This window comes from Pieris rapae, chromosome 13 (assembly GCF_905147795.1).
Source record: "Pieris rapae chromosome 13, ilPieRapa1.1, whole genome shotgun sequence".
In the NCBI taxonomy this organism is placed as follows: Eukaryota; Metazoa; Arthropoda; class Insecta; order Lepidoptera; family Pieridae; genus Pieris; species Pieris rapae.
Window position 1 is genome coordinate 7,443,539 of NC_059521.1, and position 25,107 is coordinate 7,468,645.

General features: G+C 31.3%; 2 protein-coding genes across 4 annotated transcripts in view; one reads left to right on the forward strand and one right to left on the reverse strand.

Annotated features, from left to right (window-relative positions):
- The window catches only part of LOC111004241 (sodium/potassium/calcium exchanger Nckx30C), a 56,398-nt gene that overhangs the window by 24,487 nt on the left and 6,804 nt on the right, over window positions 1–25,107 (reverse strand). For 2 of the 3 annotated variants that reach the window (XM_022275177.2, XM_022275175.2), the window contains one exon: window positions 4,571–4,733. In XM_022275177.2, the coding sequence (XP_022130869.2) occupies window positions 4,571–4,733 (163 nt within the window). The remainder of the gene's footprint in view (window positions 1–4,570; window positions 4,734–25,107) is intronic. The other variant, XM_022275176.2, reaches the window with a different exon arrangement.
- Window positions 21,306–22,798, forward strand: LOC111004242. The gene is made up of 2 exons (XM_022275179.2): window positions 21,306–21,438; window positions 21,607–22,798. Exons 1-2 carry the CDS (start codon window positions 21,423–21,425, stop codon window positions 22,764–22,766), a joined length of 1,176 nt encoding a protein of 391 aa, XP_022130871.2. The 5' UTR covers window positions 21,306–21,422; the 3' UTR covers window positions 22,767–22,798.

The window sequence follows — 25,107 nt, forward strand, 5'->3', positions numbered from 1 at the left end:
GGTGATCAGCCTCCAGTGCCTGACACACTCGTCGACTTTTTGGGTCTAAGACATGTCGGTTTCCTCACGATTTTTTCACCGTTCGAGCAAATGTTAAATGCGCACATAGAAAGAAAGTCCATTGGTGCACACCCCGGGATCGAACCTTCGACCTCAGGTATGAGAGTCGCACGCTGAAGCCACTAGGCCAACACTGCTAAATATACAATAATTAATATACTTTTAATATATATATATATATATCTTGTAATTTCTGTTCTACCGTTGAATGAAATTACTCTATCGTTAAGTCAAAAATATTTGTCGAATGCAGGCAATTATGCACAGCAACGCTCCAGTGAGTTTATAAGAGAGACCGTTGAAAAACTTAAAGCGAACCCAAAGGGCCCTGAGACAGGTCTGAGCTGACTAAGCCAAATAATATCTTGTTATCGTCATATATTTTATAGTGATAATGTACCACTTCTTATTGATTCACGGAAATGCCGTTTATAGGTTTCAACTCCATACTTCCCGGAAACGATCAGCAACCATTTGTTGATACGCAAACATTTCAATACAAACTTACAATTAGATTATTGTACAATTCTGAAATCTGTTTTGGAAACTTGTGCGTTAGGGAATTTGCATGTGGACAACGATGAATCCCAGATTTCATCAGACATCGTGATTGCTATATTTATTTGATTAATTATATTTTAATTATTATCATAGTTCACAGATGATTTAAAAGTATAAGTATCTCGTGTAACATACGCTGTAAACAAAAGGTTTAAGGATTGATTGATCGAGTAAGTAAAACTATTTCGTATGATAAATTAAATATATTTGTCTGTCTTACACCTGACATTCTATTCTTAAGCTAAGAGTCATTGTTTTGTACCACGGCTAACATTCCAAGCATACTTTTGTTTATTAATACACAACCAAGAAATTAAAATACTTGTATGCATTACATAAGCATGGTTGTTTTAATTGTATTTTTCATAAAGAAATATTTAGTTAACTACTAATTTTTAATCTACTGCTTCTAAAATGTTCCTTTTTAATTGTCAGCGTTGTTTTATGAAACATTGTATCTAGATTGAAATGCCAGCTAAGATTTTTTCTCTAGAACTGGCCAGCTGCCATCCTTTCTCTATTAAAGTTCTATTCGCTGTAGAATAACAGCATTGTGTACTTTTTATTGTTAATTATGTTATACATATTTTACTGGAGTAATCTAAGTAATATTTTATTCCAGTAATTTAAGTTACATATTCTAAATGCTGTACGAAGCATAAAAACGCCTTTCACTTCGTCATATTTATTTGCAAATATTCCAGTTTTATCGGACAATGTAGTTAATTTATTTCTTAATTTGGTCTCAATTTTATATCAAATAAAATTAATTCATTTGAAATGATTTAGTACAGATACCTTGATGTTTGTGGCATATTCTATTATCTTAAATATTGACTTCAGTAAACGTAATTAATCTATCAATTCTGGAATAACCATCCTAAGAGTTCAGGCACCTCCCTTTCGAATTCTTCGCCATTATAACGGATTAAACAGTCCTGGGTAGTGGTCTAATCAATTTTAAAGAAAGCATTAAGAAGTGCCTATCTCGTACCAAATCCGCGGTATTGCTCGTATTTTTTCTGCTAAACAAATGTCTGGTTGTTAATATTTTATCTTATACATTTTAATTGTATTTTTTGCGACATTTATGTTTACCTAAATTTTCATATATTTAAGATAAGACTTTGTAATGGTAAACTTTAAAAAATAAAAAAATACATTCAAACACACCATTAGCAGGTCTATATGTAAGGTAAATTTCAACTAAATTCATAGCGAAAACTCATCACAATATTATTGTACTTATATAAGAACGTTGTGCGTAAAATAAATTCAATAAATTCAATAACTCAACGGTGGACATTGATATGTTCGCTTGGAGTGTGGAGGCAGCAAGGAGAGCTCTGGTACAAAATTATTTTAACCGGGATGAATGAAATGTATTGACTTCATTTTCATTGTCAACAAATTAAATTCTGTTTTTCTGTTTATTGTTATTGTTTTGTTTAACACTAAAATTTTTTGAAATGTTTAGGTACCTTCTTGTTATATATATTCATTTAAATTAAACTATTTGTGAAGATTTATAATTGGCCCATGTTGTTATGTATATATTCATCTATTTTTGTATTGTGCTGTGAATCTTCTTATGAATAAATAAATGAATAAATAAATAAATTAAAATACTCTGACATGTACCTTGATAAAAATACGCAATTAGAAGAGAAATAGTTTCGTGATATATATATATATATATATATATATATATATATATATGCTATTATTATTTTGCGTTGCGTATCAATAAAAATATCAATAAACGACTGGTCAAGTGCATCCGGATGATGCCATCATGCCATGCATGATGACATAGCAAAAAAGAATCATTGACCCAAGAATTATATCATTTCGTATTACAATATTGTAACTATAACTGGACTATGGAAATAGTGAATGTAAGGCTTATCCCAACACAATGGAGCCATTGTATTCTATCACAAAGTTGTCCGCTACTTCGTATCTGATATTAAACATTAATTAATTTTGCTTATTTAGAATATAATAGGATGTCTTTTGCATACAGTATTTTCTCTGTTTAAAATATGTAACACGACTTCATTTGAAACACTTAACGAGGGTATACTTTTACATTCTGTAAATTTAACACAATTCAAAACAATAAACCTGTTTATTTGTCTATCACCAAGTGGGGTTATCTAGATGATATTGTAAACAATTCACTGCGATAGGATTAAAAATTGTTATACAATGTGTTTTAGTTTAAATTATATTGCTGGTATTACTAGACAGAACTCATTTTGGATTCTATGTACAAACACACTATACGTTATATACAACACAACATTTTCTCACAAGAAATCACAAATTCATGATATTGATGTCGATTACCTATTACGATTATTCATGTAGTAGCTGGTACCAATCTTCAATCGTTCATTACAAAAACATTCTTCTCATCTTCTTTCTTCTATCGATGAATTGGCAAACGCGGGAATCAGTAATAAAAAGTACACAAGGATATTAAACTTTAGTACTTTAAATTACTAAATCCCGAATAAGCTTCACTATAATCAATTCAGAGATTGCAATATAATAATGTTTATCTATTTATACATTCCATATAAAAAAAACCAGAAAAGCGAGGCTTTGTTTGTGATGTTGTTTGAAAGCTTTAATTAATTTATCAGTTGCTGTTTTATTTAAGCAGAGTTATGAATTATAAAATGGTTTATAACCTTCATACGATAAACATTTTAGGTTGCGTTAAAGATTAAAAAAAAAGGTTTTCTGTAAAAGTAAAAAGTTGTAAAGTTGTGTAATTATTGACACCGTACCTGCTTAGTTGAAGAGATAGTTAACTTTTATAATGAAAAGACTTTTTGCGACCCTGAGTTGGTTTGAAGGATAATTTGATTGAAATATCCTTTTTAATCCTATTTTGACGAGACCTAAGAGTGAGTGTATACATTACTATGTACTCAAGGGACAGTTATATTTTACCACCAAATGTCTCATACAATAGTATATTTGTATTAGGATACAACAGAGCTGTAGTGTGTGCTTACACGAAGGTATTTTATGTCAATGTGAGTGTAAAGTATAAAATAAGCGACGATCAAGTCTGACAATTGACGTATAACAATAGAAGCATTTTACTCGGGCGATATTTTTGAATGGCAATCAAAAGAAGCTCTTAAACCGTTTTCTTTGAATGCCAAAGTGTTACAGTCTTTGAGATATTCAAACGTCCTTCTCACCGGAATACTTTGGAATTGCCTTATTTATACGAATACTTAAGAATAATTTAGTAATATTCAGAATATTGTACTATTTTAATACTAGCATTATTGGACTAGTTGGCTATTGACAGAATTTTTAAAGCAAAGATTAAATTTAAAATGTAACAAGAGTTACCTACTCGTTAACTTTATTTAATGTCTATTTATATATAACTATTTTAAGAGCTTTAGATAAGAGAGACAAAAAAAGCACAAACAGCATTTTTACAAAGCTGTTAACAATTTAGGCCTTGTATCTTAATACCTATTGAAAATATTCTATATCTCAATAGATATTTCGTTCTGTTACTTACAATTCTTGTTAAATTAGCTTGGCACATAATTGGAGTACAAACCCAATCAGATATCATCCAATCATAGATCATATGTGTGTTAAAAAATATTTGTATCTGAACAGTTAATCGTGAAATTAAATATAATCAATATTTCTTGAAATATCGATTATATTCAATAATTTATTGTATAACTTGGAAAAAATATTGCAATTGAATTAGAATCGTAAGTAACATAGCATAAAAATTAAAAATATATAATGTCTATTTGCATTGTATAACATCGACGATCCATTAAATCATCGTATATTAACGAGTAATTTTTAGGTTTTTTCAATCAAATCCATGTTATAATTTGCATACACAGACCCTTACAATTAGAAAAATAGTGAAAAAGCGAAGCGCGGTGCGTACCTAACTCACCATCGTGCATCGGATCGATGGTATGTATCATGAGCTGGAGAAGGCCATGCCGGAACTTGGCTGCTGGAGGTGGCGCTTTGCTTGTTCCAGGGGTTGCAGCAGTCGCTGTGTTTGTACCAACTGATGTCTCACTCGATGTCGTTGCATTCCCGTGCTGTAGATGAATTATTATTAATAATTATTAAATCAAATCAAATCAAAATTCATTTATTCAGTTTAGATGCGTCTTAGGGCATGCTTATGAATGTCAAAAACGTTTACAAAATTCGCGAAAGAGAGAAACTACGCCATCCGTTCGCAAAACTACCAGGAGGCCTTGTTCTGAGAAGAACGGGCAAGAAACTCAGCAAGTTTTACCCTCCCTCTACATAACAATAATGCAAAGGAAAATGTCATAACCACAACGTCATTTAAGTTACATACATAAAATTATGTAATGGTGAATGTGGTAAATCACAGAACATATTATTATTATAGAATTACATACATATTATTATTATTAGTACTTTAGTTTTTATCTTTCATTCTTAGCTTCTTTAAATCCTATGTTTGAGCTTTTCATATTAAGTCAATCAGTAGGTTTTAAAATATAAATAACTGGACCATTTAAATAATAGATAAAGAATCGGTACAAATTGAGATACTGTCGTGTTTAATATTACCGAGAACCTATGAGAATGTACAAGACAACTTTATTTTGCATTTCTACAGATGTTAACCTTAACTTCCAGTGTTATTTTTCAAGTGTTCTCGGCCTATTTGTAAGTTTTATTAAATATTCAATATACTAGGATTTATACAGCATCTATCTCAACTTTATGCAGTTCTCAAGACTCATCTATATATGTGGATTGCAGATATTTTTACATACGCATTTTTTTATAATTTCTATGCATAAAATTAGCCGCTGTACTTATATTATTACTACCAATAAGCAGGCTAAAGCTAGCTCGACTTATAAATTGTTAAAACCCATTTTAAATTTTATAACAATTTTAAAAATTCAGAGGAAAATGGTATTCCTTAGAGGAGGCCTATACCTTCCTATACCTGCGAATTGATTCCTACTAAAATTGTAATATTACTTGTCTGTATTTAATTGTTTGTATTATCATTAATTACATTACCATATTATTAATTTTAATAGAAAGATTGATGCTTTTTTTACTGTAATATTTAGTGGCAACTCTCGTAAATAGTAATAGTTTGATTACACCTAGCATCATATATTGTTTTGATTTAATTCGAATACAATCAAACCCTTGATGAAAACCATCAGGTTAAAGTATCAGAGTCGAAATGTAGCACTGTCACAGTGCTCAATTTCGACTTATATTGAGCTTTATTATTGAGCACTTATCTATTACGATGAGCATGCATAGTGAATGTCATAAAAGTAGGTGAACCGAGAGAAGTAGGTCAGGATCGTAGCAAGTGGAGCTCCGTGGTCATCATCTCCCTTCACCACACCCTCCGGAACAAGACCCATATATTAAAATCCTAATGACTATTCAAATCAAATCAAAATTCATTTATTCAATTTAGATGCGTCTTAGGGCATGCTTATGAATGTCAAAAACGTTTACAAAATTCACGAAAGAGCAAAACTACGCCATTCAAATCAAATCAAATAAAAATATCTTTATTCATATAGGTAAACTTGTACACTTATGAACGTCAAGAAAAACAAATTAAATTAATCGTAAATTTACATTTAAATGTCATGTCGTATCATATTTGTCATGTCGTATCATATTTGTCATGTCGTATCATATTTGTCATGTAGGTATCATATTTGCACAAATCCCAACTCAGAATCGTTCGGTATTTCGAATAAATTTTAGTTAATAGCTTCTAATGAATCTATGATATACTTAACTGAGAATAATTTATAGCAACGAGGTATTCTGTTGTATACTGAAATGAGATTTTTCTTATTTATTTAGAATTCAGTACATGAACTAGAACGGTGCTTGAGCGAAATGTCAGAGCTTGAGAGTTGCCACTGCAGATACTAAAGTTTTCAAGTATATGGCAACATTGTCTGTGCAATTATTTTAAGAAAATTTTACTTAAGTATAAAACGATGTTATATAAAAGACCAGTGTTATCTTCTGTGATTATTCGAGACTTGAGCCTTTATTAGTTTTAGTATCAATCTTATGTGAGAAATCACAAATTGAATGTGAAGCAGTAGTCCCTAAGACGATAAAAATATACATTAAGCGAATTATTGGATAATAATAATGAAGATTAGAGATTGATGGAATTATTTGGAGGACCTTTCGAATAAATGCTCTTTTGATTAAATTTATTTTGTTTCGGAGAAAGACGTTTTCTTTTATAGAACAGTGTGCAAACGGGCATCACCTGATGTTAAGTGCTACCACCGCCCATGGACACTCTCAATGCCAGAGGGTTCACGAGTGCGTTGCCGGCCTTTTAAGAATTGGTACGCTCTTTTCTTGAAACCCTAAGTCGAAAGAATAGTTGAGTAATAATTGACATTTTACAAAATATTTTCAATTGAAAATCTTGGAACTGAAAATTCCTTTGTTCAGGCCTGATTTGTATTAAAAAGCCTCACATATTAATTGCCTGTTCGTCGGAGAGCAATCGTCTCGATAGCCAATAACACTTGCTGAAATTAATCAATTTTCGGCTGATTTAAATCGAAACGTTTTTTAATCGTATCGTACATGTGGTGATTTAATCAGGCAATTAAAGTTTTTTTCCATGTGGATATTTATCTTATTTTATTTTGTTTCACAAAAAATAACATTAAATAACAATGTCATATATAGACAAACTTGTACGTGTATTAAAATAGTTTATAAAAAGCAATTAACTAAATTATTATTTATTGAGTAATTTATTAAGTATTGATATTTGTGTTGTGTATGTAAGTCACTTAACATATAAAAAACTTTATGTATGTATATGTATTAATGTTTTTCTAACTATTATTTATTAAAAATTTAGAAAGATTAGATTGAAAGTTTTTATATATTTTTCATTAAGAGAATGTAATTGGGATGTAAAACAATTGAAAACTTAAAAAGCAAAACTGTAAGGTTTAGATCAAAGGTTGTAGAGTAATGTCCAAAAAGACTACTTAGTATCTATTACAAAGGCACAAGTAATCTGTGGCTTACCACAACTTCTAATCCTACTTTGAAGAAAATGTAAAATAATATATTTTAATGCGATTTACTCGTAAGAGTATTACTGAATAGACATTTACAATAAATTTAAAATGTTATATGGTTACAAAATTAAAGTCAATACAAGCAATAAAACTACAATCACGGTATGAAATTAAGTAAGTCTGGAGAGTCAGAAGATATGACAAAAATATATAGGATTTTAATTCAATTCAAAATTATATATTCATTTAGGTAACTTAATGTACACTAATACCAGCGACGCACTCGCGAGCCCTCTGGCATTGAGTGTCCATGGGCGCTGGTATCACTTAACATTAGGTAAGCCTCCTGCCCGTTTACCCCCTGTTCTATAAAAAAAAACTTATGAACGTCAAAAAAATAGGAATATACATTAAATGCTTCTAACCTTACATTTACTGCAAGTTCTCAAATCAAGGGCGTAAAACGGAAGAGAAGAACTGGTAATAAACTCTCCGCCACTCTTTTTAATCGCCAAGCTTATTCTTTTACATAACGTTTGTAAGGAGCTGCAACCATTACACCATGTTCCATATGATAATATTTAAGATATTTTTTGTGTAGAATAGAAAAAAATAAACCAATTTATTATCTGATTAAACTGATACAAGCGTTAGTTTCCTGATGTAGATGCCAAAAAGTCATTAGTTCGTTTTGTTATAAATAGTATCATCACAAAGAATTCGCGGATTTACATATTTTGGAAACGTGCCTGCGCAAGAATTTACACAATAGAAATGTTGATGAAAATTTTATAGGCTACTTGAATTAACCACTTTATTATTTAAAACTTATTTATCGTGATGTTTTCATAGTTCTATTTTAATTAAATTACCACAAAATAATGCTCTTTCTGCAAGCTTTTATGAACTTATGACAATAATTAGCCATACATTTCATTATAAATACTCGTTTTAGTTCGTTTCCGCTGTATCCATAACGCTGCACAGTCATTTCAATTACGGACTCGTCAGTGTAAAAGCAATTACTGCGATACACGCGAGATGGAGCAACGTTGACATTCGTAGATGTATTTTTATTTAATATTATTTACCATTACAGTATTCGTCTTTTAAAGTAATTTTACTATGCATTTTAATATATGAAATCTAATATCATTTATATCGTACATACGAAAATTCAATGCTTCCTATTTTAAATTTACTGAATGTTCCCAAATCAAGAGCGTATAGACTTGCCCCACCTTAAGATTTATTTATTTAACAAAATAATTTACCAATACAGATTACCCCAATGCGGTAACTACCTATATTATGATTTTAGAATCAATTGTGCAATCATTATCCGTTTAAATGTAGCTGGTATGAACGAAGAATAATAACGGGATAATTATTTCAAGAAAAGAGCGTACAAATTCTTAAAAGGCCGGCAACGCACTCGCGATTCCTCTAGCATCGAGTGTCCATGGGCGGCGGTATCACTTAACATCAGGTGAGCCTCCTGCCCGTTTGCCCCCTGTTCTATAAAAAAAGGGAACCTCAACAAGGAAAATGAATCATTCTTACGTTTGACAAGGTGCATTTTGTGGTGTAGTACTAGAAACGTCATGTATAAAATATATAGAATCATTTAACGATTGATTGTATGGTCTGTAGCCCCTATACAATCTTAATATATATATTTCTTGTGTGCGTGTGTATGTGACTGAACTCCTCCTAAACGACTGGACCGATTTAGACGAAATTTTTTGTGTGTGTTCAAGGGGATCTGGGAATGGTTTAGATTCACAATTTTGTCCGCTGGACAATGTTTTTTTAATTAATTTTCAATTTATTAGTTGTTGTTGATTTTGGAATGTTTTACATTGGATCCGACAGACGGCGCTACCATAATATTCGAATTTTAATTTTAGTCTGTCCCGAAATTTTAAAAAAGTTTTGTTATCATTGTGTTATATCGTGTGTGACCATGTGCTGGATCGTTAGATATTGTCATAACATTTGAATAATAATTTTCATCAAAATGGCTTATTAAAAATTGAAATTTTGAAATTAAAGACGTGTAGACAGGACAACGTCTGTCGGATCCGCTAGTATTTTATATAATTATCACGTGAAACTTTAGTAATATACGGCTATATCCACTCTCGTAAATAAGAACGAATCTGTGGTAAAAATAAGTTTTGGGCAAGCTTACAATAAAATGGGCGGGAAATGCCTCCGCTATATTTCTAACATAGATAATTAATCTTTGCTTTATACGTGTCTGTAACAGACGACTCTGGTACGGATCGTAGTTTTTCGATTACAGTATTTTTATAGGTTTAGTTATGTTTAATTTTTGTATGGAAAGTTAAATATTAATTAAAGTTTTGAAGATATAGTTCCATATTTAATATTGTAATTTTTTGCGAATTTTTTTTTAAATTTATTTATCAAAACATGGACAAACATTTACAACAGTATCAAAAATTGCCAAACTGTATAACAGTTTGTTGGCCATCATAGCGCTCTGTTATTCATAAAATCGCGTGCATTTTACAATTACTTTGTTTCCATATTAAAGTAGGTTTAATTATATTATCTTATTTAATTTATCACAATCATCGTCAATACTAATCCTCACGAAAGAAGTGGTTGTAGGCTTTCTAATACAGATATTATTCTATATAGATATCATCTAAATGAAACTAATTAAATATGTCATTGACTTTAATAAACACATCACATTTACAAATCCCAGACAAAAGTGAGTTAATATTACAACCGGAGTGGGTAGGCCCATTGAATTTTAAATAATTTTTTGCGATTTAAAAAAATCCAATGCATTTTGGCAAAGAAATCGGCTACTAAATGTATTTATTTATTATTTATTTATTAACACTTCGTTGCATTACATAAAAGAAAAAAAATAATATAAAACATAATTTAAATGAAAAGCAACTGGCGGCCTTATCGCTTTGGAGCGATTTCTTCCAGACAACCAATGTAGTAAAAATACTTTGAAAAATCGTATAATCCATGAGTTAAACGCCATAAAGAATCCGATTGAAACATACGTTGTTTTGTGTGTCAACACAATAAAATCCTAGACAATATTCTGTAACGAAATCTGCCCCATTCAATCAACAATGTGATATTAATAACGTCATGCACGTTTTTCCAGTTACATAAACCGATTAAATAGTTAAGTAGCACAATTGCTTGTTATTTTTACAAGCGCCATGACGTAATCGTTGCATAAAATTGCTCACTTCATTCACGGCCGCTGCTTCCGCTCAAATATATTTCCCCGGGCGAAATTGTTTCCTATGTTTTGTTCTACGTTTATGGAACGATTATACGAATGGAAAATATTAATTTATATATATGATACCTTCTGGCCAGTTTTAGAATTTTATATAATATTAACTATTTACTGTTTATACTTTTCTAGTCCTGTAGATCTTGACCTACAAAAAAAGCACAAAGCCGGACGTAGAAAATGTTTGTGCATTGTTGTACCATAAAGAACGGTTCGGTGGCCGTCGATACATAATCTTATACTGAAATAAGTCCTGAGAACATACCTCGTTCTACTGCTCCTTATTAGGAAGAAAGGCACACAATGACGTCAGACGTGAGGATATGGGGAAATTTAGTTTAATTTTTGTTAGTTTGAGAACAAAGAGAGGTTAGACTGATGCTGTACCTTGCCTTAAAATAATAGTTCACGAACACGTACAGAACACTCTCTATAAAAGTCTAAATGGAGGAAGTAACTATTGACAAGAAATTAACAAAACTGTATATAAAAATGCATCTAACGTTACCCAAGTAAATCTCAACAATGTCTAGAGAAAAATGCGCGGATCGCATATCTCATAAAATATTATAAAATAAAAATTATCTATCTCGACAAATTGTAAAATAAAACGTAACACTTGGAAATAAGGACGTATTTAATTAAAACGATTTTAAAGAAATATTAAAATAATCTTCCTAATAGCTTGGCATATATATCTTTACAGCCTAAGCCAATACGATAATATCGAGAAAGATTTAATAATATATAAATTGGTTGAGGTTCTCATAAATTTTGTCATAGAGAGTTGAATAATAATAAAAATATCAAAAAAGAGATCAATTTTCACTATTAAAAATGATTTGATGCAGATTTAGAAGCCTATTGTACTTATCAAGGTTTCCGAATTTTGCTGATCCAAGGCCCACTTTTAAGCTGGCTTTTACTGTTTTAAAAATTGTCTAAGAAGAAGAAATATTTTATAAATTAAATATGTCGTTTACAGCTATTGTTTTGGAACACACTGAAGGAAAATAAATCATGCTCATAAACAGACAGTGACCTCATTTGTTTTTTTTTTCTCTCTCTCAAAACAAACAGTAATTGCGTCTAACCGTTAAGAATTTCTTTAAAAATATTAAACTGACAGAGATCTGAATAAGCTTGCAAAATCGCAGACTGAAGACGTTTGACTATGCAGATTAAAGTTTTAAAATTTCGCTCGTTTCTGCTCGGAACTTCATAAGATTATGCTAAGCATTAGTATAGGTGAATTAATGAATTCTCTTTAAGATCTTGGATAAAATTTTATCTTCGATTTTATGGTATGAATGGAGCTGGAGATTTTGTGTGGCAAAAAAACAGAAAAAGTTAATAGATTTTGGCCCCCAATTCTGTCGCATGCACATTATTTTTGAAGACGTGCCAGTATCCTCACCTTCATCGTTTAAGATTATGTGAAAGCAAATTAATTGGAACATAGCCGGGTTTGAAGTCTCTGCGCTCGAGAGATGCTCGCTTAGCCATTAGGCTAACACTTCTTGAGAAAAAGGTCATGGTTATGCTTGCCACATGTTACAATAGCATGCGACAAGTACAAAGAGCAGTTTCTTGGTTTTCCTATTTTTTATACAACAGGAGGAAAATGGGCAGAAGGCTCATCTGATGTTAAGTGATCCGGCCATGGACACTCAATGTCAGGGAACTCGCCCCTGCGTTGCCGGCCTTCTGCCGGAATTCTTACTTTATTCGAGATAAAAAATTAAGCTAACGGGTGCTAAGGCTCGTAAAAGTTAGCAGACACTTCTAGCTTGTCCAAAAGCGAAATCCCCAAATTCTATATAGAGTATTGGTAACACGTAAATCGATACCAACGAATACCAAAACTACCACATTATACCTGCAGCTTAGTTTCATTATCGGACGTCGAGGTGATACGGGTGGAATTTCGTATTCTGCGTCGTTTCACAACTGACTGTTTTTAGGGCAGTTTTTTAGGGTCCTTCAAGAAAAGATCGTACCAATTCCCAAAAGGGCGGCAACGTACTTGCGAGCCCTGCGGCAATCTGAGTGTCTATCATTTAACATCAAGTAAGCCTCCTGCCCCTGTTACATAAAAAAATATCAGAAAAACATGTTTAAAGTGATTGGGTACAATTTAATAGCTAGTAATTACTGTCTTCAGTGAACTGGTATATACGTACAATAATACATCTATGTATACTAAAAAAATATCTTACCGACTTGGAACAATGCCTCTTCAAAACTGCATCATCTAAAATGCGGGTTTGATAAGAAAGCAACAATACAGATAGCAAAAACATTAAATACAATATGTCAATTATGATATTTAATACTGAATGATTCATTATTAATTAAATCCCAAGCACTCTAGTGCCCTCAATCAATACCTGTACAATGTTACTTAACAGAATCGAGCGCTTAATTAAAACTTTCAATGTTTTCAAGATAATTATGGATTTAACCTTCAGGAAAAAGCAATGCCTAGATTTATGGTTCTATGTATTTTTGTGGTAGAATTTTAATTATAAGTATCTTTCTACGAATGGTTTAAAAATGCTGATATACATATTATATTTATACATGAATATATTATTATATATCATAAAGGGTAATGTTTCATAGCGAATTAACAAATACGTTAAAACGTTAAATGATTGATGCGTTAATCTCTACAGATTTCAAGTTTTTGACTGACGTTAGTAAATTAATAATAACGGCTATCTGAAGATAGAATATAGGTAATGATAATATAGTAGTTATGTATAAAATAAGCAATTAATATCATCATCTGATATTACTTTCTTCTGGGTGAAAGAAAGTATGTCGATATTATTATTTATACCGATTTTTAATGCTAACCATATTGTGTATATTTTGTAAGCGACTTTACATGTCATATATTATCTATATGACATGTAAAGTATTAACAACAAAGTCTTTGAATTGTCAAAATCTTGATTTTTTGGAAAGTAAGTAAGTACATACGGTCTTTACATATAAATTGACATTGTACTCCATTTGTAAATATAGTAGCATCATGTTATAGTCTTAAAGTAACTTAAACATTGCTAAATTTAACTTATACTTAATTGGAGCTCGCCCGCACTCTAGGGATAGCTAATTTCTATAATTTCTTTCTATATCATGCTACTAGTCTATAGTCTATGTTATGAGTAATAACTGTTAGAATGGCGTCAAGGCATGTATGAATGTAATGAATACTAAATCAGAAAGATATGCTTAGGCATGTCATATGAAAAAATACCCAATTGTATGTGTCCTTATGTCTGTTCCTTAGACATTTATTCGTGTTCTTATAATCAATATATTTATAGGTGGCCAGTCTGCATTCTTAAACAAACTCCTTGGAAGGAACACCCACGTTGAACACGAGACAATCAATAAGACTAACACTTTTCATCAGTCATTTGTCTTTTTCTGGCAAACGGAGTTTATACTGTGATTGAAGGAGACTTAATATTGTTAAAACAGTATACTGATTTTTTGTATAAATAAAGATTTAATTACACTACCGTTTGAAAGGGTTCTTTGCGGTTTTGCCATTGACTATATGCCCGTTACCCCACCGTATTTTCTTAGGCGGGGGTTAAAAAGGCACATGTATTCGATTTTTAAAAATCTGAAATTTGTATATGTAATAAAACTCAGTACGAGTACCTACATTATCCCTAAATATCATGGTGCTTATGATTATCTAAATTCACTGATGATTAATCAAGGCAATTGTATATAAAGTTAGGACAGTTGTGACACAGAGTGTTTGTAGAAAGACAAAATAACAGCTGTGTTGACAAAATAATACCATATTTAGAAATTTTAGTTTGCTGCTAGTAAATGTTAATGACTAATAGGTGACATAAAAATTGCCCTTTTATTGATATTCCAATAGTACTTTGTAACAGTAGAAATTGTTTAGACTAGAATATGTTTTATTTTACTTTAACTTATCTAACTGTAGCTAAAAGTTCACTTTGTTTCGTATAAAAAATGTAATTGTTTTCAAAAAGTATTTTGCTATCGCTACAGGTGATATACCGCAATTCAGTGTTAACGAAGGTCATATATATTTACAAACAAACATTATTAATTACTATATTTTTAATATATTAAATTATATATTTATAAAATTTTGATAACTATTACTAGGCGTACAAACAATACAGAGCAGATTACAAAAAAACAAAAGAGAGTTATTAAATTAGAGTAATATCTTTACTTCTCCCTGTAAAATGCAAGAGCGACCGGAGACCCAACGCGGCACTATCAGAGGTGTTTTTAGTGGGTATTGCGCACCCAGTCTCCGAATCGCAGAGATTCTTATGAGAGTCCAGAACACTAGTAGTTTCGTAGACAGAGGCAAATATATTAACGCTTCGGATATCAATAGAAAAAGAAAAAACGATCTTTTTAATAGGTTGAACCACTGTCGTTAGTTTCATTACCTCGTTCACCGAATTCAAAGAAGTGTGAAATTTAGTATTTGAATTTGTGATATTCGAATAATAAAGCCTTTGGTTGTATTTTAAATGGAGAGGTTTGAGTCCCACGGCACCATTTATTGTGAGTGAGTGATTTGCTTACATTCCTAGCCTAGTGTATTATTTATTAGATTACAAGAACCACATTGTAAAGTTGCTGTATTTAATGCATTTAAAAAGGCTTTAAAAATAATGTTCAGCCCAGAAGACTTAATTACAACCTCTGTACGATGGAGACGTGTCATTGGCAAAGTTCTCATGATAAAGTTGTCATTGTTAATGAGAATAAAGTTCTTTAAACATAAAGTTGTTTCTGCAATAAATTTAAAAAAAAAATTAAAAAATCATTTATTCATATAGGTAACATAATGTACACTTATGAACGTGAAAAAAAAAAGAAATATTCATTAAATGATTCTAATTTTACATTTACTGCCAGTAATATATAGATAATAGTAATATATATAATAGTAATAAAACGAAATAAATTCCTATAAGTAATGAATGAAAAGAATTACTTTATGTATTTATTAGAAAAAAGGGATTGTATTAAAAATGCGTTTAAATATGGAATGTTGCCATTTGTACTGCTGATCTTAATTGACTTAATCAAGGAAATTTTTTTTGGTAATCTTATTAAAATCAAAAGATAAATAATATAAGACTCCGAAAACCGTCACGAAGGCCATAAAAACGTAAATGTTCGCCATGATCCTTATTGTTTATTTCTGCTATCTGCTTTGAAATATGCTATTAAATATCCATCAGTATTTATTTATTTAAGAATACGGTACAAATAAGGGGCATCAAGAGGTTTATTACAAATGATACGAAATGCCACGTCGTTTCAAAATGTCGCTTGTTTGTAATAAAAGCCAGAGAGAACGGGTGACGAAATTGAAAAATAAATCTTAAAGCGATAAGATAAATCTCTCTGAAATTCGGGATTGAATTTTTGCTAGTAACATGAAATTACGTAACATAAAGAAAATATATTCGACGATTATATGGAAAAAATGCTGACAAGAATTAATTGAAATATCTTTGAAAAATGCACTAGAAAAAAAGTGGGTTATAGTGAAATATATCTAACGTGTTATACTTGACCTGGCCTCAGTTGAGTGCTTCTAAAATAGCTTGAGGAAATGCGCCGCCCCAACAATCTGATAGTTTGCGTGATAACTTATAGTCTCTTTTATATAACTAAAGTTCATAATTCTAACTGCGTTAGGATACTTTTAATGTAAAACTTGCTCACCCTACATGGTAAGAGTAGTTCACATTCTAATTCGTACCCTCATATCCTCTTGAACGATGTCAAATATGTGAACTTGCAAACAACTTTAAACAGAAAAAATGCTTTAGTTTTCAAACTAGACTTAGGTTTGTTCTACATTCTAGAAACCAGGCCAATGACTGTTTAAAACTCTCGCGCATCATACAACTTTTGAAAAACGGTAATATCATCATACAATCTTTGTAACTTTAAAAAGGAATTGTAATTTTTGTATTATTTTTAAAGATATACCCTATACAATTTAAATATATATAATATGCAATTTAAATATATTTAAGTTACAACACGCTTAACCTTCAATATAATTGAATTAAATTGATTCCACTCATAATGAATTTGAACAGAGACTTTAACATTAATTTGTGGGCCATGCTTATATGAATGAATGTATTATTTTTCTTTACCAAACCAGCGTTTCATTGTTAAAACATCCTATACAAAATATATAAATAATTTTAAAAAAAATTGTATGGTCATAAATGATTAAACTTTTTTCAGCATGCACAACAACTCTTATACCAACACCTACAGGTTGATAGAAATTACATATTTATATATCCCAAAAAAGTTCTTCTGATTTAAAGTCGTATAGTAACTTTGGTAGGTTTTTTTATAATAGGCGGGCAAACGAGCCTGCGGGACGCCCAAAAAGACAGTCGTCGCAGCCCATAGACACCCATTTTTAGTGGGTGCGTTGCCGGCCTTTAAGGGAGGACGCTCGAATTTAATATTTTAACGTTGGTATATTTTTTAATTTAATTTATTTATTAGAATATATTTCTATAGCCACAATAGCCAATATAGCTAAATCAGCTGGTTATATAGACAGAAAATGCTATACTCATATTATTTTCTAGTAAATTAAGCTCCAATAAATAGTGAGCAGCATTAAATTTAGTAAATAATTTAATAAATTAATTAAAGTGTAACATTATGAAGTTAATCGCTCTTATAAATTTTGCTACTACAATAAAACATTTAAATCATCTTTTCATGGACAAACATTAAAAAAAATAGGCCACGTACAATTCTGACTAGAGTTCCGTACAAAGGCATTTATCCGAGGTTCGCAGCCATTTAAATTCCACCTCAACTAGTTTCTAAAAATATATAGAACAAGAGATATCACGGTGACCCATTTCGCAAACTTTTGGCCCGAAGCATCTCATTTCAATTGTAGGCCGTTGTATTTGCAAGGGGAATGTACTCTTATTGAAAGGAGATATAATACAATTTCGTATAGCAAGCCAAGGCCCGATCTCGAAGAGTACTTGTAGACATTTTCCATGTATTGCAAACCCTCACAACATTTCTAATTCAATTTCTGCAGCGACAATGTTGTCATCTGCTTCTTTTTATTGTACTTGAACCCTCACTGAATTATGAAAAGTATCTTTCGTAAATATTGGGGATACTTCTAAAGTGTGGCTATACTGGCTGTGGGAACGTGGCTTAGTGTATTATTTATGATTTTATTGTTGTTAATAGTTGTTTTTATTAAATAATTTAATCAATTACTGTATATAAAACAGGGGTGGGTAAATTTACTTTTTAAAAAATCTACGTTCGCAATTAATTTTGATTCATATTTTTCGTAAAACACATGGAATATAAAGATTCTTAGGGAGTATTGTTCGTATTTTTTTTCATCACTAGTTCATAATTGCTCGTTATTTGGTATTTTATTTAAACTTTCTTTCTCAATTACTTTAATCCTATAATGTGTTGTATTATCCATCCCTATATCATATTTTAGATGCTTTTTGTGTTCTAAAATTAGTTGACCAATAGACAATGTAATTTATTTATAATTCAAATGTATACACTAAAACCACTAGAAACAATACAGTAATTACTCGCTGTATTTATGTACGTTAATTCTCGGCAAAAATTCTGCAAGCATTCGAATGATAAGTCACATTAATTTCCGTCCGAAAATAACAGCTAACGAAAAGCAGACAGGTAGTGTTCTTTGTATAACGTCGCGTCATTTGTTTACATAAACCTGTCGGCGTTTACATAATTCCAGCGAACTCGGCAAACGTGCGATATCATACATTTTTAATCCAACACGATACATGAACATAAACACTTCATTTGATATCATTGAATGTTCAACATTAATGATTTAACTATACATCGTTAGGTAAGTAATACATAGTAATTTTTTTTAACACCATTTTGTACACAAATATATGCGTCAAACATTTGTATGACATTCTTTCAGAACTTCATGGAAATATTAAACTGAAACTAATTTTATCGAGGCGTTTAATAGTGTATGAAAGATATCGTAGAGATTTTGAGTTTTGAATTACAGTTTTAAATTTCAGAATGCCATTTTAAGGTTGCGTCAATGTATTATGGTTAATTATGACATATCGGTTTGTGGCCTAGTTGGTGCAAACTAATACATATATATGAAAGTTTTGAGTCCCGTACCCGGTGAAACAATATTTTAATCATGTTGGAAGTCATATGTTAGTACATAGAACGCAAATAGACGCAGAAGGGTTTGCCCTGTCATTAAAAATGTTCTCACACCTTGCTGGAACTGGCAGTAATGTTTATTTTGATTGTTTTAAATATTACTGTTCATAAGTGTACATTGCCAGTAATCTTATATCTTTAAACGAGCAATTCTTGTATATATATATATATATATAATTGGAATCTCGGGATCGGCTCTAACGATTTTCATGAAATTTAGTATACGGGGGGTTTCGGGAGCGATAAATCGATCTAGCTAGGAATAAATGATAGAAAATAACTAAAAGGAAAATCTATATTGTTCATATTTCATCATTTTATTAGTATGTAATTCGTACTTATATATAATTTCCAAAAACACACTTTATAAAAAAATAAAAATACCGAGCAAAGCTCGGCCATCCAGGTACTGATAATTAAATTTAATAAGATAAATAAATTTTGATTTTATTACGACTGCGACTTATTTATAATACTTTGTTAAAAAAGCCATGTCCGCTTTCAACATATTTTTAATATTCCATTTAAAAGATTAATTATTATCTGTCATTTTAAAATCGTATACGTTTAAATACACGTATACACAACCATTTATCTCTTTGAGAAATTACCACTCGGATTGCGTGATGAATCTCTCATGTTTTTGTGTCGAGTCGTATAAGTGATGATTAATTACCAATTCATTTTTAAAATATTATCTTTCAAATCATATTTACTTTGAGTTTGGTAGCTATGTATATATATGTATTATATATTATAATTTCCCCATTTAGACGCCCATATAGTCCGCTGTGCGTTATGTCTGGCAAGCCCGCCTAGCTCCAGAAACTCCGAAGTTTTCTGGACATTTCACATTTCACGATGCGAGCTCACTGCTCACCATGAATATCTGGTTGGTGCCACTGCCACGCATTCCAGACGACGTGAATGACTGATTCCACTGCGCTGGAATAGGGTAACCCGTAGTTGTCCCTATCATTGAGAAGGTCCCAAACAACAATTATACCCATTACTTCCTTTGTATTAGTTGTCATTTTACAGTAGGCTTCTATCTTTTTTCCAGAATAATTGTCCGGTAATCGAACCAGAATACTTACTGGCTTACTAAGCAACTAGTAGCTTAGAGTCGTTCGTCGTTCATCATTTGTCGTTCGTCGGTCGTTCGTTGTTCTGGTTTAGTAAATAAGTTGAACAATTATTTTTATATGCAATTTGTCGCGCTCGTGACAAGACTTCTATTGCATTAATACAAACCCACAGGGGTTTGCAAACGTAACAAATATACTTTGATTTATATTTTATTATTCTGTTGAATAAAGAAAAAGAAGAATAAAAAACAAAATGTTCAAATTTCTAAACGCATTTTCACTCTGTTAATTTAGTGTAGAATTCAGTTGGATTTTCGAAACCTTTTTGCCTTCGGGTAAACATGAGCATCACATTTCATTGACCCAGAAAAAGAACATGGAAAAAGTGAATTAACAAAATTTCTCTCGTAAAAAGCGTAAAGCGATTGAGTCGAGCCGACATTTCCTGTCGTTTCTCACAAAGAAAATGCTATCTACCCTGAGGCTCATCTTCAAGCTAATACGTACTTTAAATTAAGGCTTTAGGCTTGTTTATTGTATAAAACGTTAAATTTGCATATTGTATCTTCTTTTGGAACATCAAAGATGTGCATAGTTTTTGCAGTATATGAGATTTTGGTAATTAATTAGGCAATGCATGTATCGTGATACTTTCAAAAATTAATTAGCATTTTTGCTTAGTGAATTCGTTTGTGACATCTCAACTGCTAATACAATAGGATTGTAGGATCAGCAAAGTTGTATTTATATTTGTATAAAAAACTATTTCTATTTAAACTTATACGTAAAATATTAATGGCAACGTTGATTAGGAAAAAAAATTACTTAACGTCATCGAAGTGACACCGCTACTCAATCGATATAAACATTTTATTTGTATACTTGTATAATCCACTTAGAAACTTTAATCATTGTTATAAAACGTGTTACCTTTTTACGACAATTGTGATAATAAAAAATATATTGTTAGACATTACCATCTAGACACTGTGTTGATATAAATTGAAGTAAAACTGAATGGATTTCGATTCAAGTAAGTTTCACTTATATTATTAATTTGACTAATATTTTGCCTTATTTATTATATATATATTAATAAAATGGCAAATAAATCTTAGTATCGAATCAAAATATTTTGCCTTATTTTGATTCGATACTAAGATTTATTTGCCATTTTATTACAAGCTTCTATTATTCACAGCCAAGGAACCATTACCGGACATTCCTGGAATTGATCTTTCGAATTATGTACGGGATCCATATTCATACAACCCTATTGTATACATACATAAAAAGTTAGTACCTTATGCAAATACTGTTGAAAAACATAAATTCACCACTACATCAGACAAATGTTTACAAGTTAATCATGAAGAAAATGAATCTTTATATAGAACGAAGCTGTTAAATCCGAATAAAGATCCACTCGTCGAACAAACCATTAAATTCGCCAAGGACCTGATTCCTTTAACGATACCTCCAAACACCGACGCCTCCCCTGATCCTCTGTATTTAATAAAAACAAAAAAATGCCAAAAAAGAAAGAAAACTGAATGCAATTGCGACCAAGAAACTAATGCAACATACCAAAAAACAAAAGACGTAACAGACCTTTCCAAATCTCGTAATTTATATAGCGGCAGAGAATCACTCAGCCGTTCATCAAATAACAACACTTTAGATGACATACATGAAAACAGATCTTTGAATTGCTCTTCATCTGATTTATCAGAAAAAAGAAATGTAAAAAGGGAAAAATTCTTACATAAATGTAAACAAAACGATGTCCAAATGATTGCTTCAGAATCATTTGAAGCTTTAGCAGAAAATTTAAATTCCACCGGCGATGCTAAGATAAAAATACATCTTATGAATGAGAAAGACAAAAGCTTGCTCTGTGAAAGTATAAAAACGCCAGTGATTAAAGCCATACGAGAATGCATACAAGAGATGCATAATACAGATGCAACAAACTTTGGCTGGCAAAATATGTTCGAGAATACATCGCAAAAAGTTGAAATAATTTTAGAGAAATTAGAAAAGATAGAGAAAAAATTAGAATCATTTGATGACGGTACTAAGATCCCTAAAATATCGAAATTGGAGGAGTTGGAACAAGATATAATAACAAGGGATAGCACATCTGAAGAGGAATTGGTACAAATACATCTAGCAAGAAAACCGAAAAGCAAGATGGTTAGAACTTTAAGTCCAAATCAAGAAGAATCAGAAGGTAGCAGTAGAAAAATGGATCGTGGAGAGAGACCTAGTTGTTTTCAGTCTTCGTCTCAATTAAATATTAGACCTGAAAATCCTAGCCGTATTCCAGCACGATTTTGTTGGACTGACGTAGCTAAATAGTTTTATACTTAATCTAGTTTGAAGTATGTTTTATTTTGATGATATTTAGATTAACATGATAATGTAACTATTATATGAAATACATTTTTTTGGAACACCCATTCTATAAGCCATAAAAATTAAGTAGTTAATTAAAAACCCTATACCTAGGCTGTATTAATTTTTTACTTAACTGAGTCTAGAACAACATCAAGCTTAGTGTAATATTTTTATTCAAATACACAAAAAGATAAATGTATCAAGAAACGGACCGGGCGTATCATATCTATAAACTTGTTTTCAAAAACCTTTGTGAATGTTTGGCATCGCACGGCCGTCCATCAATAGATATTATTACAAAGCATTCCAGAAATTCTATCAATTCTATTCACAGATCTATCAATTTTAAGACTATACTGAATGTTCTCAATAACTGGAATATTTTCAAATTATTATACTAAAGGCTGACAACCTGTATGAAAACATTTATCAGATTGATATACTTAGTCTGGCCATAAATACTGATACAATTAAAAATAAAGAAAATATTACATTTTAATTTGGAATCTGTTATTTTTATATGATTGTCCATTAAGTTTTCTCATTTTGGCGCCAATACTTTGTATAATATTTTGCTATATTAAAATGCAGTGGGGTGATGAAGAGAACCGAATCGCTGTGATTGCATTACCAAAGTAGGTATAAAGCTAAATGCACATTTTAAAACTCTCCATACGCTTGGTATTTGTAAAATATTTGAGTACTGAGCTATTAATAGGTACAATGAGATCTCCTCTATTTGTGACAGAAAAATATCTGGCCTGCCACGTAGTCTTCTTAAGAAAAAGGTGGTCAAAGCAGTAAGGGAAAGAATTCGAATAAATCCTGTCCGAAAGCAAAAGATTTTATCTCGGGAGACAAAGATAGCACCTAGAACCATGTTGCGTTTTTTAAAAGATGACTTAGGACTTGTAGCCTATAAGAGACGTTCTGGTCATTTCTTAAATGATAATTTAAAAAAGAATAGGGTGATAAATCGAAAAAATTACTGAAGCGGTACGCAAAGAGTGGTCACAGAAAAATTTTGTTTACGGATGAGATTTTTTTTACAATCGAGCAACATTTTAACAAACAAAATGACTGTATTTGTGCTCAAAGCTCTAAGGAAGCTTCCCAATAAGTCGCCAGTGTGCAACGTGGGAACTATCCGACTTCAGTGGTGGTTTAGTGGGGTATTAGCTATGAAGGAGTGACTGAGTCATACTTTTGTGAAAAAGGTATCAAAACTTCGACACAAGTGTATCAAGATACCATCCTTGAGAAGGTAGTGAAGCCATTTAATAACACCATTTTCAATAACAAAGAATGGTCCTTCCAACAAGACTCGGCAACGGGTCATAAAGCTCGGTCTACGCAGTCTTGGTTGAAAATGAACGTTTCGGACATCATCAGCGCTGTAGACTTGCCGTCGTCTAGTCCCGATCTTAATCCGCTAGATTATGATTTATGGTCAGTTTTAGAGAGTATGGCTTGCTCCAAACGGCATAATAATTTGGAGGCCCTAAGACAATCCGTACGATTGGCAGTGAAGATTTTTCCCATGGAAAGAGTGCGTGCTTCTATCGATAACTGGCCTCAACGTTTTAAGGACTGTATCGCACCCAATGGAGACCACTTCGAATAAGCTTTTTATATTATAAATTGTTTTTTATTTATGTATTAAACTAACACACTGTAAAAGTAATAAATGTTATTTGCAACAGAAAAAAAATATATTTCTTTGTTTCAGTATTTATGGCAAGACTAGGTAGATATTAAATTTTCATTACTTTTCAAAATAAACATAGATATTGAACCCATATACATCCTTGCATACAAAAACCATGTGATGGAAAGAAACCTGTTGGCTAATGGTCCATGGAAAAAACCTTTCTATAAAAAAGACCTTTTTGAAATAGGATAACTTTTGTCTTCAGCCTCTGAGCTACTTCTTTTATAATTATATTATTTTTACAACTTTAAACATATTTTAAATCGATACATACATTTCCTGCACATTAAGCACTTACATTCAGTACAAGCTCTTTGTTTTATCCCTTTCATTTCCGCAACGATGGAAAGAGACAGTCCGGTATGCTACCCAAATGGACTACACAATGTGAGAACTTACCAGTCATCCCTTTCATACGATGTGATTAATTTTCCCTCGCTAAATCCACTAAGTAATTTGGAGCGCTCCCGGTTTGGTACTATGATTGATTCCCTAATCAAATTTGTAGATTGGATAAAAGTGATTTTAAATAAAGTCGTGGTTAAAAATATAAACAACATCGTAGAGAGAGGAACCTTATTATTTAATTTA